The 18,797-nt window shown below is 41.8% G+C and overlaps 1 protein-coding gene across 1 annotated transcript in view; it reads right to left on the reverse strand.

The window, feature by feature from the left end:
- Nalcn (sodium leak channel, non-selective) overlaps window positions 1-18,797 on the reverse strand; it is a 273,950-nt gene that overhangs the window by 82,705 nt on the left and 172,448 nt on the right. The window contains exons 18-19 of the mRNA XM_055609597.1: window positions 11,686-11,822; window positions 9,582-9,723 (exon numbers count right to left, since the gene is read on the reverse strand). Of these exons, the coding sequence (XP_055465572.1) occupies window positions 9,582-9,723; window positions 11,686-11,822 (279 nt within the window). The remainder of the gene's footprint in view (window positions 1-9,581; window positions 9,724-11,685; window positions 11,823-18,797) is intronic.

Consider the following 18,797-nt stretch of genomic DNA (forward strand, 5'->3'; position numbering starts at 1 on the left):
TCTTCTGACTCTTTCATCAAGAAACTTAGTTTTCCTGAGAATTAAAAAGAAAAGCCTGTCTCCTAGTCTTTCCTGGCAGTCCTATGTGGTTCTCTAGTTTCTTTTGATCTAAAGGATTGTTGCTGAAGTTTCTGATGATGATTTGATGTTCATTAATTTAGAAGTCACTTGCTGTTTAGGGAGACAAACGTTACAACACCTTTAAAGTTTAAAGTCTTATAACATATGTGGTATAGATCATATTTCTGGCCTGTCCTGGGCAATATTTCCAGAGACATGGCATGCACTTTCCACATTTGCTTCAAATATTCTGTATTTACAGTGTTTGTTGCTTATTCTGTATCTTGCTGTGTATTATCCACTCTGAATGCTTAGAATAAAAATGTGGACATTATTTTTATTTATTTTTGATTTTAAAATGTATCCCTGGGAGCTGGGGAGATGGCTCAGCAGGTAAGCTGCTTTCAGAGTACCGGTACCACATGAAAGCCCGTGAGTGTAACAACCATCCTGTTACCCAGCACTCCAGACTTAGCCACATGGCACCCTCAGAGCAATCTTGCCTACACACAATCTAGTATTTATAATTATTTTATATTATTGCTTTTACTTATAATTCTTTCCTGAGTCAGCACCTCACTTCTGACTTCTTTTTTAAACTTTTATGTGCTGTTAATTTAACCTTATGTGGTTTTAAATATCTTTTAACTCACTTTGCCCCAGGCGAAAGTATTTAAAGATATGGCTTTATGGCATGCTTTCTGTTCATTTTTTTTTTCTTATGACTTATAGGATGTTTGATTTCCATGTTTGGCTTGTTCATTCTTATGCAGCCCCGGGTTCACCAAGCAGCTCAGTGTTTCTCACCTCCAGAGCTTCTTGTTTTCTGCTGTTATTTCAATGCAGTGACCAACATGAATCCTTTCTTCCTAGGACTTCCTGGCTTTGTACCCTATCCCTTGTCTGCCCTTCTGTCTCTCAAAATTTCCTTGGATTTACTGTTTTCCTCATCACTCCTACCCTGGACTGTTTCGTTTTCATTCAGTTCCTGTGCACATTCTCAGAGAGCACAGGAGAGTATGCTTCTTCCCCCACAAACACCCATGCTCTGTGGATAACCTTGGTTTGGGTTCTAAAAGATGAAAACAGCATGGGAGTCGCAGGGCTAATGGTTTCACTCCACCCACTTTCATTTGTTTCAAAGCATGGTCTCCTGTACTCCGGGCGTGGCTACCCAACTGCTTGGATTACAGATGTGTAATTACCCCCTGTCTTTCTCTACCGGTGTTTGGGGACTGTGGATTGTATGTTTTTATGTTGTGTTAGTATATGTTGCTTTTAAAATTTTATTTTTATTTTCTGTACACGTGAGTTTGTCTGTATTGTGCATGCAGTTGCCTGTAGATGCCAGAAGAGGGTTCTGATCCTCTGGAGCTGGAGCTCCAAATGGTTGTAGCCACAAGATTTGAGTGCTGGGAACCAAATTCAGGTCATCAGAAGGACAGCAAGTGACCTTAACTGCTAAGCTCTCTCCTGCCACATAATTTTTTTTTTTAAAAGTCTAGGCTTTCTGTTTTGCTCCTGTGACCTTTCACACAGAGACTCAAATATTCAGTAGACACATTTGTTATCCTCCCAGAAGACTTTTTACTTTCTTCATGGTGAATTACAATGCAGATGTATCACCTTAGCTATTGTTTTACTTATTATTTGTTGATTCTTCCATACTTGTTTTATTAATCCACTTTAGTTCTTAGTATTATTTTTTGCTATCTTTGCATTTTCTTGGTGATATATTTTCAAAGTAAATTACTGAGTTGAATGTTTGGAATGTTAATTTAAATCTTTATTTGTTTACTAAATATGCACCCAAAACTATAGTTTCCTTGCTTAAAATTCTACTAACAGGAAACTGCCTCAAGAATAATAATTAATAAAATTCTAAACCCATCTTCTCCCGTATACCCCTTCCCTAGTCCACTGATAGGGTAGGCACGCCTCGTCTTCTGTCCTACCCTAACATATCAGGTCTCGTAAGGACTATTTGGATTCTCTTCCTCTGTGGTCTGGCAAGGCTGCATAGCCAGGGGGAGGTGATCGAAGAGCAGGCAACCAAGTTCACCTGCTACCTTTCCTAGGGGACCCCATGGAGACTGGGCTGCCCATGAGCTACATCCGAGGAGGGGGTCTAGGTCCTCTCCATGCATAGTCTTTGGTTGGTGCTTCATTCTCTGCAGGGTCCCCCGCCCCGCCCCTGGGCCATATCTTTTGGTTCTGTTGGTCTCCTTGTGGAGCTCCTGTCCCCTCCAGGTCTTTCTATCTCCCCCTTCTTTCATAACATTCCCTGCACTCTGCCCAAAGTTTGGCTGTGAGTTTCAGCGTCTGCTTTGATACATTGCTGGGTAGAGTCATTCAGGGGCCCTCTGTGGAAGGCTCCTGTCCTGTTCCCTTTCCTCTCCCATTTCTGATGTCAATCCTATTAAGTGAGAAATTTGAGAATAATAAAAATTAGGTTGTTTGCTATCATGAAAAATGCAGGATTTTCAACTGTCATTAGAACTCTGAATGGTAGAGCTATAGGGTTCAGATCTTTTCAGTACATTTTGCTATGTTTGTAAATGTTCTTGGAAAATGAAATGAGCTCTCTAAACTATGCTGGAAGAAACAAACAAATCCGTCTTCTTGTTTTTTTTTTTTTGACAGATGAGGTTTTCACACCTATGAAAAATTTTTGCCTGTCCCAAATCTTGCTAAAAAACCTAATAATTATATGAAAATATATACATTTTGAAATGCTCATGCAACAAGCCAACAGTGTGCTTGTTCTGCATGTGTAATGGAAGGCCAGAACAAGCACCTTGAAACCCTATGGACTTTCTGAGCAATCAGAGCCACCATGATGAACTTACATCTTGCACTTATGGTTACCCCAAATCAGAGCTCCATCATGGCTTCCAATAAATCAGAAGATTACCTCAATTAATGGAGTCCCCCAGGAGCAGCCACAAACACATTAGGGAATGTTAGATCCCCCTGTTGCAGTGGCGAGTCCCAAAGAACCAATGGCCACTTCCCTCTTGGGACAATTGATAGCAGAATGAAGGGACCGATATTTACTTGAGAAGGAAACACCACAAATACTAACTTAGTGACTAAAATTTGTTCTTTTTTTATTTGAACTGTTGACAATAAACCTGCTTCTAATATGGAAATTCTGGATGCCTTATTTTTTCTTTCATTTTTGAAGGTATTAGCAGATCAGTAAGAAATGAGAAAGTGGGCACATGAACATCAGACCATGAAACAAAACCATGGTCCGATGAATAGGGCTTGATGAGCCTCTTTTCTGCAGGGAAGGCATGGTGCAATTATTGTAATGAGGCACTCTACTGGATGGCTCCCACATAAAATATAGTAATTGGAAATAAGCAATTACTTAATCACATAGGTGGAAGGTGGCGCCTCATTTGGCTAGATTTGAATTTATCATGCACCCATGAGCTGAGATTAATACCAAAGTGAGTGTGACAGATCATGTGTTCACGAAGAGGATTCTCTAAAGTAAACTTTTTATGCAGTTGACATTATGCTTGGAAAGAAGGAATTCTAAAAGGTGACTAATGTAGGTGGCAGTAAGACTAAAATAGTCATGTTATAATTCATATAAAGGTGAATGCCATTATAGTGTCACATTATGAAGCTTTGGGATGTCTCTTAGAATGTGGAAAGGGAGCTTTAGATGTTGAGTCAAGAGGTTTGATCTTAGTTACTTCCATATTATAAATTCTGAATTTTTTATAAACACCAGGCATAAAAGTTAAAATATGTATAACACACACACACACACACACACACACACACACACACAGAGAGAGAGAGAGAGAGAGAGAGAGAGAGAGAGAGAGACTAAATAGTCACTATTTCCTAGGCTTTGGAATGTTCGATGTACCTTGACTTATTTTATTTTCTATGAGTCTAAACTGTAAAAGACGAAGAGGATAGATTTCACAACTTTGTACATTCAGTGTGCATAGCTGCTGCTTGGGATGCATTTGCAGAATGAATCAGCATCACGCTAAGGTTACTTTTAATCTTTAAGCCTTCTTTGGTTACTACAACTAGGAAGCAATGACTTGTAATGCCGAGCACGCTGCATGTGACTCATGGAGACAAGCAGAACTGTTTAACACATGGCGTCAATTGGTAAGCCACAACTAGGTGCTGGTGTGGGGAGGAGAGATGGCATAGCAGTTAAAAGCACTGGCATTTGCAAGCAAAACTGTTTGGGCAAAAGGGTGACACATTGTGACACAGAGTAGCTTCCACATGAGATGTTTATTTTTATATTTTATTTTCTTTGGTGGGGAGGCTGCAAGGGCTGAGGGTGGATATGGAGGGATGGGGAGGTGAGTAGGTTTTGAGTTCATGATGTGAAATTCACAAAGAATCAATAAAGAAAGAAAAAAAAAAACACTGCTGCTTTTCCAGAGGACCCAGGTTCAATCCCCTGCACCCTCATGGCAGTTCACATCCATCTTTTAATTTAGTCCCAGCAGATCCAACTCCCTCTGCTGACCTCCATGAGCACTTCGTGCATATGGTCCACAGACAAGCATGCAGGTGAAAACACCCACACACATACAATAAAAACAAAACAAAACAAAGAACAAGCATATGCTAGAAAGTTCTGAACTGCAGATGTGAAGACAAATGACTCTACCCAAATAAACAGGCTGAGGCTGGAGAGACGGTGAGTGACTGTGATTCAAGCCATGCAGTTGTTTGGGAATTTAAATCCAAGCAGCCCCGGGATCCTGGGTTCCAGTTGCATTAGAACTTCACATGCAAATAACAAGAACATGACCAGTAGCAACAAGTATAACCCAAGAACATTTGCCTAATAATTAATGAAAGATAAGACCTATAAGCAAATTACACTCAAAGGAGAAATACTGAAATATTGCTTGAAATGTCAGCACAATACATATTTTACCAGCAGTCTTAGTTCCTTGACATCTGTTTTCCACACGATCACGTCTTGGTCATATCCACTCCTTACTCCCTGCTGTAACTCTCTGAGCTCCTCTGTCCCTCTCTCTACTTATTGTGTCCCCTTTCCTTTAAAATCAGTCAATCAATCAATCAATCAATCAATCAATCAAAAACATTTTATTGATTCTTTGTAAATTTCACATCACACACTCCAAACCCACTCATTTCCCTGTTCCTCCGTATTTGCCTCAGCCCGTGCAACCTCCCCACCCAAGAAAACAAAATGTAAAACAAACTACCATCTCATTGTGAAGCTACTCTGTGTCACATAATACACCCTTTTGCCCAATCAGCTTTGTTTGCAAATACCAGTGCTCTTAGCTGCCATCTTTCCACCTTCTCCTATTTTTTTAAACATATATAATGTACTAAGTTCAAGTAGAGGTGGCCATGGTATAGAGTTGCTCATGGCATAGGGCTGCCCACTGGAGCATGGGGAACCTACCAGAGGCCACATTTCTGAAGAAACAACAACAACAACAACATCAAGCTACCTGTCTCCAAATAGTGCACAACTGTAGTTCCTTTTTGACCATCCATAAACATACACCCAAGAAATAGAGACAGATTGCATATCACCCCTAGAGAAAAATAGAGTTTTACAAGAGTATTGGCTAGACATTCCCTCTCCTGCTAGCTGAAGATAGTAAACCACTTTCCCACTGCCTCCAGAACACGCAATTGAATAGAAGATTGTGCACCCTAACATACCCATCTTTTTGAGATCGACAATTTACAACGATCAATAAAAATGAGAAAAAAGTGCTTTGCTTTTTATATTGTATGTCTTTTGTTTGCTTTTCATTATTATGCCTATATGGTCAATTAGTTACCTACAGAGGCAGTTTTAAATAACCAGAGACCTGCATGTGTTGTCTGTGTTTGGTGTTGTGAATACCAGCCCTTGCACTTCCTCCTGAACCACCCTGCCTAGTGTCCTTAAGATGTAGCACAGTTATATGTTCATTTCCCTATCTCTCCTTCCTCTGCTGGAGATAGATCTTTAATTAGCCTTTTTTTTTTTTTGAGCTGCCAAGGTATTATTTGGTAGAATTATTTCAGAAAATTGACATCCCTAAAGAGCAAAGCAGCTTGTTCCCCACCCCTCTGCCTTTATTTACTTATTTATTGAATGAGTACATGTTCACTCTGGAAATTACAGATCAGGCTGAGTCACTTGCTACATTCGGAGTACCTAGAACAAGTCATATGACAGTCTATAATCATGCATAAAATTGCTGAAATGCTGCATGGCAATCAACAGGCTTTGTGAAGAAGAAATCTTCCAGAAGCCTTTAAGTCACTCCATGAGAAGAATGTGAGACACAGGACAGGCAATGTGGGTAGCAATGACACTGTCTATAGAACTCAAACCAAAAATACGACAGACCATGTATGATGAGGGACAAGTCAGCAGAGCTAAAGGACACTGTCATGCCAGAAGGTTGGTTGTTCCGGTGAAGGCCATTTGTTTTTGTTTGGTTTTGATTCTGAGGCAGGGTTTTACTGTACAGCGTAAGTGGTCTTGAACACATTGTCACCCCGCCTTAGCCTCCCAAGTACTGTGATTAGAGATGTGTGTCACTGTTAAGTCAATTTGTCTCAACAGTCAGCCTCTGTGCTGAGCGGCTGTCAGGGCTAGGTTGGTCTCCATTCACCATTCTTGCCTGGGTGGAAAGGCAGACTTCTGCCATGCTGGGTATGATGACACCCGTTTAACATATATGATCACAGTGAATTTCCCTAAGAAGCACAGGGATGAGAATTAACTCAACTTTTTTACAGGTGAGAACTGGAACTCACGGCATTTAGCACTCTGCCCTGCTTTGCTCAGATTCATTAAATACACAGCCTTTCTGTAGAGCCCTATTTGCGAGAAGCCCCCTTCTCTGCTTTTCAACTGGGTGGAAAGAGGACTCAGGGGGCCCTGCCTCGTGCATATCTGAGCCCACAAAGGGCAGAAGAAGGCATCCTATCTGGAATTACCAATGGTTGTGAGCCTCGTTGTGGGTACTAGGAACTGAACTGGGGTCTCTGCAAGACAGACAAATGCTCTAAATGGCTGAACCATCTCTCTAGCTCCTGTTTCCACAAACCTCTTTGTTTGAGTTCTTTTCTTACTTCTGTCAGCTTCTAAAGTTCACACCTTGCTTTCTTTTGAATTTTCTCTCCCTGAGGAATAGAGCAGATAAGCAAACAGCAGGTACTCTTTAGATTTTTATAGAATTAGTGAATGAACATAAAATACTTATGGAAATGGAAAAGATAATCAAAACATAAAATTACTTTTTATCATTTTATTCTCATTTCATACTTGGGTTATGGCTGTTGGGGCTCTGCAAGGCTCACCTGTGTTTCTAGATCATGGCAGGCCACACTCAGGGTGTGGCCTGGTACCCTGATTATTTTCTTGTCAAACTGACATAAACCTAGACACACCCGAGAAGGAGGAACTTTAGTTGAGGAGTTGCTCCCAACAGGTTGGCCTGTGGTCATGCTTGTGAAGCATTTTCTTGATTACTAATTGAGGCAGGAGGGCCCAGCCCATTGCGGGCAGTGCCATCCTTAGCAGATGGGCCTGGGTAGAAGAAGAAAGCTATCCAGAGGGTGCAAGCCAGTAAGCTGGGCTCTTCCCCGGTTTCTGCTTGAAGCGCCTGCCTTGAGTTCCTGCTCAGCTCCCTTCTGCAGTGGAGTTTACACAAACCTCCTCCCCACTTTGTTTTTGGTAATGGCGTTTACCACAGCAGCAGAAAGCACACCAAGATACGTGGCAACATGGGTAGCACTCTCTCCCAGGATCAGCTGATGAGATCGGAGGTGTAAGTGCATTCTGATTCCCAAGCTGAGCTTTGGCCCAGGTTTCAGTAAATGTCACCAGAGAACACCATCCTCCCAAATACACTTCAGCTACACAAGGTCCACCAGGCAGAGATGAAGAGAAACACATTGTCTTCTCTAACGGTCTTTGTTGGCTTTCAATCAGCTCTCAGTCAGCTCCAGAGGCTGGGCCCACGGTCACTTATACAACCTTGGAGCTTCTTCAAGCTGAACAGCATAGCTGGCACCCAGGTGCAATGTCTGTGCTAAGCTAAAAGGAAGCCACACCCACAAGAGGTTATGAAGAAATGTGAAGTGGCATTTTAAGCTGTAATAATCTAAACTAAGGAGTAGATGGTGGAGTGGCTCGGGGTAGCAGAAGTTCCCATCTGCTCTCCCTCCAACCTGCCAAGCATTTTTGTATTCCTTTCCTTGTCAAATGACGGGTATCCCATTCAGGAATTGTGAGAATTTTATATTCTCTTTTAAAGAAGAGGTTTATTTGCAATTTTCTGTGGGAAAAATGATTGGAAAGTGTGTCCTGGTTTTGCCACACTGGTCACTTTGGGGACATCAGCTTTTTAGTCTTTCCCCTGGAGGCAATTAGCCACAACCCCAGGATAGCCAGGTATGGAAAAGCCACTGCACCTCTGGCTTATAGTCAAGTTTGGAAATATAAGGAAACAAATTTAATACACTGAGACAATGCCAAACAGCTTTCTAGAAATGCAAAATGTGACTTCAAATTGGCCTGGCATATGTTATAGTCTTTCCATAGATTTTCCCTGTGTCCGCTTGGGCTCCTGTTTCCTTACCCGTTTATGGTATTGACTGGGAAGTAGAGATACCACAGGCTTTTAGTTCAAACAAACAAAACCAGGAAAAAACTAAAAGAAGATAGAGGCACTACACACATGGCCTGTTTTTTCACTGCACAAGTAAAAGCCACAAATGGCATCATTTAAAGTCAATCTATGACCAGGAAGATTAAATGGGGGGGGGGCACACACAAAAATGTTAACACATAGGACAAAAGTAGAGACACTAATTGAGAGGCAAAAAGGCAGTCTTAAAATGGATATGTCATTCTTAAATAAGCAATAGGTGGAAATGTTCCCTGTGCAAGTCTCTTGTTCTGCAAACAGCTCCTTCACCAGTTTGTGCAATTCCGATGAGAAAGGACAGAGAAAGTACATACTGATAAAGTTTTTGAGCTCCAAGAATGCAGACATCTTACAGGCTTCCCCAAAGAAAATGAAATCCAGCCAGCCAGACACAAGCCTATTTATTTTCAACTGACAAAAATAAATGAAAAAGATGTTGGCACTGGAGTGTTCTCTACAACCCTAGGTTCTACAAGAGTAAGGAATGAGATCTATAGATGATGAGGAGAAAAAAAAAATGGTGAAAATTCTTTAAAGTGAAGAGACACACCGCAAAGGTAATAGTTATTGTCATAACCTAGGGCAAAATGACTAAGCCAGAGGACATAATAGATACCAGCTCTGCTGGGTAGAGGTGGAACAGGAGAGCCTGCACCTAAGACAGTTGGCATTTATGTATGAACATATCTATTCAGCAATTGCAAGTAAAACAATTTTCTTTTTTATTCTCTGGAGTCCTAGGAACTGAGGATCCCAAATAGATATTCCATGTTTTCTTCTCTAACACATGCTTTAGGGAAATTTGGTAATGGAGACAGTGGGTCTTACTTTTTGATCAATGTATTTGTTGTCTTCAGCTGTGGGCCGCTTGGGATTATCACATGATGAGGAAGAGGTGGAAGGGAGGATTCTGAAGAGACAGCAGGTGTCCTGTTGCTGGCGGTCAATGAACTGTTTCATGAAGCTTTCCCTTTGTAAGTGACATACACACATCAGGCGTTATTCAGGAAATGGAGCCGGAGGTGGCATTCCACAGAGATCAGGAAGCATTGCAGAAGATCACAAAAAAGACGATGTGTCATACCAAGGGCAGTGGTTAGATTTAATTACCAAAATATTGAACTTAGAAAAAGCTTCCCGAATCCTTGCAAACTTCTGTTTTAAAACATAATGTCCCTGAAATAGCTTAAAAGCAAGGGTATCCAATAATTGATGGTGTGATTTGAACCCTACCATGGTAATGAGAGGCTTTATTTCCCCTACTACTTGAAAGAATTAATTCATCTTTTCAAGCTTCTATTCATCATGAAAGTCTTTGAGAGACAATTTTACATTTAAAGACTCAAAAGGAAAAGACTTCATCTGATCTCCAAAACATGGTGAAAAATTTAAATAACATTAATGCAACTAAGCAAAGTCAGTTAAGCTAATTCGAAATACAAATGCTGTCATGTGCTTCATAGAGACACTTCAGTCACCAACAGGCTGCATGTAAATGGTGTTCCCATTTGCCCTGTTCCACCAGTGAGGTATCACCCACCATAATCTACCTCAGTAAGTTTCTCATGTTGACAGAATGCTGAAGATTCTGAAGAGTCATTGCCTTGAACATTCTCCCGGCACTAAGTGACATGACTGTCTTTTTCTATTGAATTTAACGTGTTTTGACACTGTACCTAATCGCACACTTTCATAATCCCTCACCAAGATATTTAAAGATAAATAAGAAAATAAAAATAGAAAAATTTATATTATTTTGATTGTACTTGAAGCTTTTTGAGTTATCATTGGGAGACTTTCCTTTCATAATTAAGAGCAGGCAGTCCTAACCACCTTCTCTGTATGTGTTTGTTTAGCAGGGAGTACAAACTGAATCAGTGTGGGTGTAAATGCTATGCTTTACCCAGTGGGAGGCAGATTACACTGTGACCAGATGGCCATACATGCAAAGACTGCTATCGCACAGACATCTCCCAGAGCTGGGTGCCCCAGGTGCCTGCTCAGACCTTAGTCTACCAGCTTTCACACTCTGAGCACAGGCCATCCTGTTTATGCCTGGGAGGTCTAACCCAAGAGGGAGACCAGACACAAGCCTGTGCCTCACCTGCCTCTTCTCTGAGGGGACTCAAAGGTTGTGTACCACAAAGGCAGGGAGAACAAGATCCCAAAGCCACCCGCAGACCAGTCTGAAAAAAAGGCTGAGGGAGGCCTAAGATGGTCAGCCAGGTAGTAGAGATTGATGTAACCTGCTTAGACTCTATAGCCCCTCTGTGGAGACCTACTTCAGTTCTTGGCATAACTGTAGCTTCTCTGTTAGCACCTGGGGCGCCTTCAGCACAGCAGAAGCCATTTTGCCTCTAAGTCTCCATTTTGATTATAAGGTGACTTAAGTTCAAGTTCCCAGGCCCTATGTGCCTGAGACCAGGATAAAATTCAGTAGTTCAATACTTGCTGCTTAGCATAGAACAACAGATGATAAAGGCATGTTCTGCTTGAGTTAAAGATAACTGTGTGTTCTGTTAGAGTTAAGACTGCTACATGCTATGTTCCTCACTCCCAGAAAGGTGGAAAGCCCTCAAGAGCTCCCTTACCCTAGATCCCAGCCAATCAGCTTGAAGTGCTTTGTCTAGCTACAAGAGTCTTGGAACAAAATCGTTATGTTTAGCTGTTCACTATGAGGTAATGCTGCCCCACCCTCACCTCACCTTCCTACACCGGTTACCTGGTTATGGTTTCTCCTATAAAAAACCTGTCTTAGAAACAGACCACTGTCACAGTCTGGTTCCCGAGTCCAGGCTGTGGCCCTGACTGGTTAGTTTTTGTTCAGTGTTCAGTAAATTTCCATCAGTCTGAGTCTGGTGTTCACACGGTCAGTGGGCAGCTATTCCTGAACCCATAACAGAGAAATGCAATCAAAGAAACAATTTGATACCTGATCTTAGGAACTGTAAAGTCTGAAGGAAGTTTAGAGATTTTCACCATTTGTGGTCTGTTTGGGAATTTTTCAAAGATTCTCAAGCGCAAAGGGAGCTTTTCTTTGGTGTCCGCATTTGCTTCACTTTGCTTTAACTAAAGGGGAGAAAAAAGAAAAAGAAAAGAAAAGGAAAAAAGAGGATCCCATTGAAATGAGTAGTTTCAGACTTGAGGGAATAACCTGTAATTACAAATACAACCTGTAGATGGCAGAAAAGACCCACCAAGCACATGACACAGTAGTCTGTCCTTCCAAGTCCTAAAACTGAGTTCCTGGGAAGGACAGAAGTTTACAGAAAACTAAACCAGTTAAAAAAAAAAAATTCAGAGGACTACATCTGAGCAGGAGATCTAGGTCCTCTCCATGCATGGTCCTTGACTCATCAGTTTCTGCAAGACTCCCTGACCCCAGGATTTTTGGCTCTGTTGATCTCCTTGTGGAGTTCCCCTCCAGGTCTTTCATCTCCCCCTTCTTTCACAAGATTCCCTGCACTCTGCCCAAAGTTTGGCTATGAGTCTCAGCATCTACGTTGATACCCTACTGGATAGAGTCATTCAGGGGCCCTCTGTGGAAGGCTCCTGTCCTGTTCCCTGTCTTCTCCTACTTCTGATGTCTATCCTGCTTACACCTTCTGAATGAGGATTAAGCATCTTCCCTAGAGTCCTCCTTGTTGTTTAGCTTCTTTGTGACTATAGATTTTAGTATATAGCCCATTGGCACTCAGTCTCAATGTGGGTTCCCTAGTAAGAGGAGCAGGGGCTGTTTCTACATGGACTCAGTGGCTGGGGCTTTGATCACCTTCCTCTGGTGAGGTGGTCTAACTAGGCCACAGAAAAAGAGGATCCAGCCAGTCCTGATGAGACCTGACAGGCTAGGGTACGATAGTAGGGAGGAGAATGTCCCCTATCAGTGGACTAGAGGAGGGACATATGGGGGAAAGAGGGAGAAAGGGTGGGACTGGGAGGAGAAGAGGGGCCAACAGCCGGGATACAAAGTGAATAAATTTTATTAAATATTAATAATAAAGAAAAAAATTTAAAAAATAAGAAAAGAAGTGGGAAAGAAATCAGAGGAAGGTTTTGTTATTGTACTTGCAAAGACAACTTTACTTTGCTCCCGTATGTTATCTTTTGCTTTTTATTCATGATTAAACATTCACCTTTATTTTATACACACACATGGCAGAAGTAGCAGGGACTTACTTATCTGCTTAGGTAACTGAAGGGGATGTATTTATATTTGCACAAATGAGGTTTACCTGGAGCCAATATGGAACTAAAATTCAATCTTTGCTAGTATTCAGTCTGTGCTTTCTTATCCCCTTTTCCTCCTTCCAGTGGTGTTTTTGTTGTTGGTGGTGCTGTTATTTTTGTTTGTTGTTTTTCATTTCTCCTCACCTCTCTTTGCCTCTTAAGAGGGCCACTATGTCAATATCAGTTAATATCTTCCCTATTTTCTATGCCTCTCCAGACTGTAACAGTAGTCCTACTAATTCATGGTGGTTTAAGAGGGCATCAAAGCCACTTGCTGATGGCTGCTTAAATGTGCTTTCACTTTAAAACCGCATAGTTTAGATCAGGAAGTTAGAAGCAGAATTCCAGAAATCCTTGATAATTAAAAGGGATGGACGAGATACCTTTTACTGACATGTGCAGCTATAACTTGGTCAGAAGGAATGGAAGTGAGGCACTTGAGGGCGATGCCAGACCTCAGTTCCAATAATCAGTGGTTCAGTTCTCCATCTTTCTGGAGGGGTAGCAAGGTCAGGGGTCCTCAACCCTAGTTTTCTTATCTTTAACTATATTTGATTATTTAATTCTGTGAAACATGTATGGATTGCTTTGCTATGCAGAATCTACTCGATTTGGTGGGAAGCCTTCAATCTTGGGCTATAATCCTATTTGGGGAGGGGCTACTGCTGTTTTCTCTCCTTCAGCACGGCAATGTATGCAGAAGACATGTATATGATATGATGGTTGTTGATGATGATGACGATGGTAAAGTCCTAGCACTCAGGACCACAAAAAATAGCATGCATCACCAGGATATGAGAATAATCAGAAAAGAGACTGTACATAAATAAAATCTTATGATTTTTCTAACATGTCACTGATATACTGTTGGTGAAAATTTGCCAGAGGTAAATCAGGTCTACAGAGAAAGAAAAAGCTGCTGACTTATTAAGGCAGACTAGACAGTAAGGCAATCAATGATAGCAGGCCAAAGACTGATAAGATTGATAGCGTGGATAGGTGCTTGCTCAGTTGTGTTTGCTGACTCATTTGTTTAGATAGTTGTGCTGTCACTTCTTGAACCAACCCAACAAGCCAGATTTTGTGCAAAATCCTGAGGCTATAAAAATAAAGGGTGCCTGCATTCTCCCTCTCCCAGCTCACATCATAACCCACAAGATAGCTGAATAAACAATTACCCATAAAAGATAATCACTACTATGGAAGAGATATGACCGGAGTGCGTGGGAATCACTTTGAAAGACCTCGTAGGCAGCAGAATGGCTGCACATGACTCCGGTTGCTACTGCTGAGGGTCTAACCTGTGTGGACTGACCGTGTATTCTGCCAGGGTAAGACACAAGGGCAAAGAGTTTGTTAGTCAGAACATCTCATCAAAATGAAAATCCTAAGACCTTCCTGAAACCCTTTCACCTACACAAGGACCTCATTGACCGAGGTTTCGCAAGTCCTGTTATAGTTCTCTACCACATAGAGAAGACAGATAGGTGATAAGTTAGCTTCTTATCACCTGTCTGTCCATTCTGTAATTACAGAATATCAGTTTTTGCCTTAAAACCTTTCTCTTGTTACTCCGATGCTTTTAAAAGAAAAATGATCAAAAGCTTCCATTTGGACTCACAGCCTCATTTCCCTCCTCTCTACCTCTGTCATTTTAGTTTTCCAGGTGTCCAAATAACGACTTCTTTTAGAGCCTCCCAAGCGCGTGCCCCCCCTTCTGCTGTGCCCTCTGTTGCTCCCCCTTCTTTCTTGAACATCATGAGCTTCTTGTTCTTGGGGTTTTAGCTTCTCACGTGATTCTTGAGAGGATCGTTTTCTGACCACCAGTGTTCTGCTTAGGAGCTCACAGCACATTGAACTGGGTTATAGAATGTCGCTGTTCACATGGGTCAAAGCAGTGAGAATCCTTGTTCCCTTGTGTTAACCCAACACAGATTTTAATAGTTTTCTAGGCTGCTGAAGCAGGTATCAAAATATTGGTAGCCCTGTGCATCCGAAGCTACCAACCCCTCCAGCATCAATGAAGTAATTTCTGAATCAAGGCTTTTCCTGAGCTCTGTGCTCTTTGAGGGCTTCAAGGAAGACTCACCCTTACCACTTTCTAATGTCCTGTGATTCTCTGTAGGTTTGTGTCTCACTCCTCCATCTCAATCCAGTGCCCTATGTCTTCTTCCCAGAGCCTTTCCCCAAATCTCTCTCCTTATTCTTCATAAGGAATGTAAACATCAGAGTCAAGACCCAACCTCATCCAGAACGAGGAGGCCTGATTTCCAAGTCTCGTTCTGAAGTTCAATTGGCTTGGGGAGGCACTGTTAAGCTTACCGTACACATCATCATTTCAAGTAGTTTTCTCTCACATAAATCACAGCAAGCTCTTTCCCCAAGAGTATGAGTGGGCCAGAAAGCTGGTGGATTCATCCTAACTGTGTCCTGGCACAGTGGTTAACATGAAGTCATCTAAGAAAATTGCTACTGAATAAATGGCACTAAGTGAGTGGCAGACAGAAATGCTGTCACAAACAATGTAGAAGCAAAAGAAAGCCTGGTAGAGTGGACAGAGTTGTAGATAGTATCTATTTGTTAATTGGGCAGCTTAACTTTTTTGGTGTAGAGTATAGGAACCCTCCATTTGCAGAACAGAATAAAGTTAAGACTCTTGCTGCATTTAATTGATCTTGATGTTTGTCACTGAGAAGCTGATGAATGTTTGGACTATGTTTTGTCAGGGGCATGATGGCAATATGGCAAATTAGAGCTAATCAAGCCATGGAATACGGTGATCAATACAGTAGACCTCCTTTCTTGCATATTTTAAAAATGGATCTGGTGGAATTCTAATTTGCAACAGGGACATTAATATTCCCAAGAGTACTTAGGCTCTTTATGGGCAAGCTTCCACTTTTAAAATTCCTTCCTTCCTTCCTTCCTTCCTTCCTTCCTTCCTTCCTTCCTTCCTTCCACCCTTCCTTCCTTCCTTCCTAACTTCCTTCCTTCCTTCCTTCCTTCCTTCCTTCCTTCCTTCCTTCCTTCCTTCCTTCCTGTTTTCTTGCTTTTTCTTTCTTTCATTAAATTTTTATTTTTATATTAATTACAGGTTATTTACCTTGTATCCTAGCTGTAGCCCTTTCCCTCATTCCCTTCCAATCCCACCCTCCCTCCCTCATCTCTCCTTGTCCCTCTCTAAGTCCACTGCTAGGTGTGGACTCATCAGGTCTCTTCAGGACTGGCTGCAATGTCCTCCTTTGTGGCCTAGCAAGGCTGCTCCTCCCTCAGTGGAGGGGGGGCAGTCAAAGAGCCAGCCACTGAGTTCATGCCAGAGACAGTCCCTGTTCCCCTTACTAGGGTACCCACTTGGATACTGAGCTGCCATGGGCTACATCTGAGCAGGGGTTCTAGGTTATATCCATGCATGGTCCTTGGTTAGAGAAACAGTCTCAGAAAAGACCCCTGTGCCCAGATATATTTTGTCCTTGTGGAGTTCCTGTCATCTCCAGGTCTTACTAACTCCCCCTTCTTTTATACGATTTCCTGCACTCTGCTGAATGTTTGGTTATGAATCTCAGCTTCTGCTTTGATACACTGCTAGGTAGAGTCTTTCAGAGGCCCTCTGTGGTAGGCTTCTGGCCTGACTTGTTTTCTCCTACTTCCAATGTCCATTCCATTTGTCTTTCTAAGTGAGGATTGATCATCTTACTCCAGGTCCTCCTTCTTGTTTAGCTTCTTTACGTGTACAGATTTTAGCCAAAAGCAATCTACAGAGTCAATGCAGTTCCCATCAAAACACCAACACAATTCTTTACAGACCTTGAAAGAAAAATTCTCAACTTCATATGGAAAAACAAAAAACCCAGAATTTCCAAAACTATCCTGTACAACAACAGATCATCTGGAGGTATCTCCATCACTGATCTCAAGCTGTACTACAGAGCAATAGTAATAAAAACTGCATGGTATTGGCATAGAAACAGAATGATGGATCAATGGAACCAAATAGAAGACCCGGAAATGAACCCACACACCTATGAATACTTGATTTTTGACAAAGAAGCCAAAACCATTCAATAGAAAAAAGACAGCATCTTCAACAAATGGTGCTGGTCCAACTGGATGTCTACATGCAGAAAAATGAAAATAGATCCACATTTATCACCCACACAAAACTAAAGTCCAAGTTGTTCGAAGACCTCAAAATAAAACCAGACACACTAAACCGGTTAGAATAAAAAGTGGGAAGAGCCTAGAAACCACTGGCACAGGAGACAACTTTCTGAACAGAACAACAACAGCACAGGCTCTAAGAGCAACAATTAATAACTGGGACCTCATGAAACTGAAAAGTTTCTGTAAAGCAAAAAATTTTTCTTTCCTAGCACCTCCCAGAGAGTGGAAATAGAATATGGTTGGAAACAAATTGAAGCTCAGCAGGAGTTGGTCACTGAGCCACAAAAATGACAAAGAACAACACAAAGCTCTTCAAATGACTCAGAAGGCTTTCTGTGGTCTGCATATCATCCTTTTGAAAGGCGAGAGCCATGGCTGCTCAGGCATACAGAAGGGTCAGAAGAGAGCAAGGGAAGTCGCTGCTTGCACAGGGGCAGTGAATTGAGTCCTCTGAGCAGAAACAGAAGTTCCCCTGAGATCCTTCTTTTCCTATATGCCTCTGTGGGTCTGTTCTGGAAGGGGTGTGAATACCACAGCCCTGCCCTCATGTATATGGCAATGACACTTGTGAGTCCTGACCGTAAACCACCCAAATGTCCATCAACAGAAGGGGAAAACAAGTCATGGTCTATTTAAACACTGGGAACGAGTGAGGTGCAGCCTAATATAAAGTGTAGTTAACCTTTATAATGCAGCATCAAGGGCAGGAAGCCAGACATAACAAAAGAACACAGACTGGAAGACGAGGTTGTAAGGTCAACAAACAGACAACATTTTTTGTCATGTTCATCTATACTGACGACTGTCAGTGAGGTCAGTGCTCTAGGGGCAGGCAGAAAACAATGGTGGGGCAGGTGTGAATTTAGTGGTTTCTAAGGTACAATTGTCTTGATCTTTTCAGTTTGCAAAACATCAGCAAATAGTCTCATTCTATGCTTATTTCACCCAGTAAGAAGCTTGAAAGTGGAGAGATGATACATGTGAACAAAATCACATAACTTCTATTTCATCATTCACAACCTTAGCCATTTTGCCTTTCTCAGTCCATAAGCTTGACTAAGACACAAATGTTTTTAAAAAGCGGTACATTTATACAATGAAATGCTGTTCAGCTACTAAAACAAGGAAATCATGAATATTTCAGGCAAATAAATGGAATTAGAAAATATCCTGAGTGAGGCAATCCAGACCCAGAAAGACACACATGGTATGTACTCACAGATATTAGCCATATACTACAGGAAAAGCAAACTACAAATTCACAGACCCAGGGAAGCTAAGTAACAAGGAGTATCCGAGGGAGGATGTTTGGATGTCACTCAGAAGGGGAAATAGAATAGACAGCAGAAGTGGATGAAGAAAGGGAACAGTGTAGGAAAGAGTGCAGAGGAAAATGGGGTGGTGATCAGATGTGAGGAGAGCATGGACTTGAGGACAGAGGACTTGGAGAGAGAAGAGAAACCAAGGGTGAGGGCATCACTGAAACAAGCTGGAAATCTACAACAGGGTAGGCTCCTGGGAGAATATGGGGGTGACTCTAGCTAAGATTCCTAGTAGCAGGGGTCATGGAGACTGAAGAGGCCAGCTCCTATCCAGACAGGACTTCTAGTGAAGGGAAGGGAACACCAGCCCACAAACCTTGGACCCAAAATTTAC

The sequence above is a fragment of the Psammomys obesus genome, unplaced genomic scaffold, assembly GCF_907164565.1.
Source record: "Psammomys obesus unplaced genomic scaffold, mPsaObe1.curated_primary_1811, whole genome shotgun sequence".
Classification (NCBI taxonomy): Eukaryota; Metazoa; Chordata; class Mammalia; order Rodentia; family Muridae; genus Psammomys; species Psammomys obesus.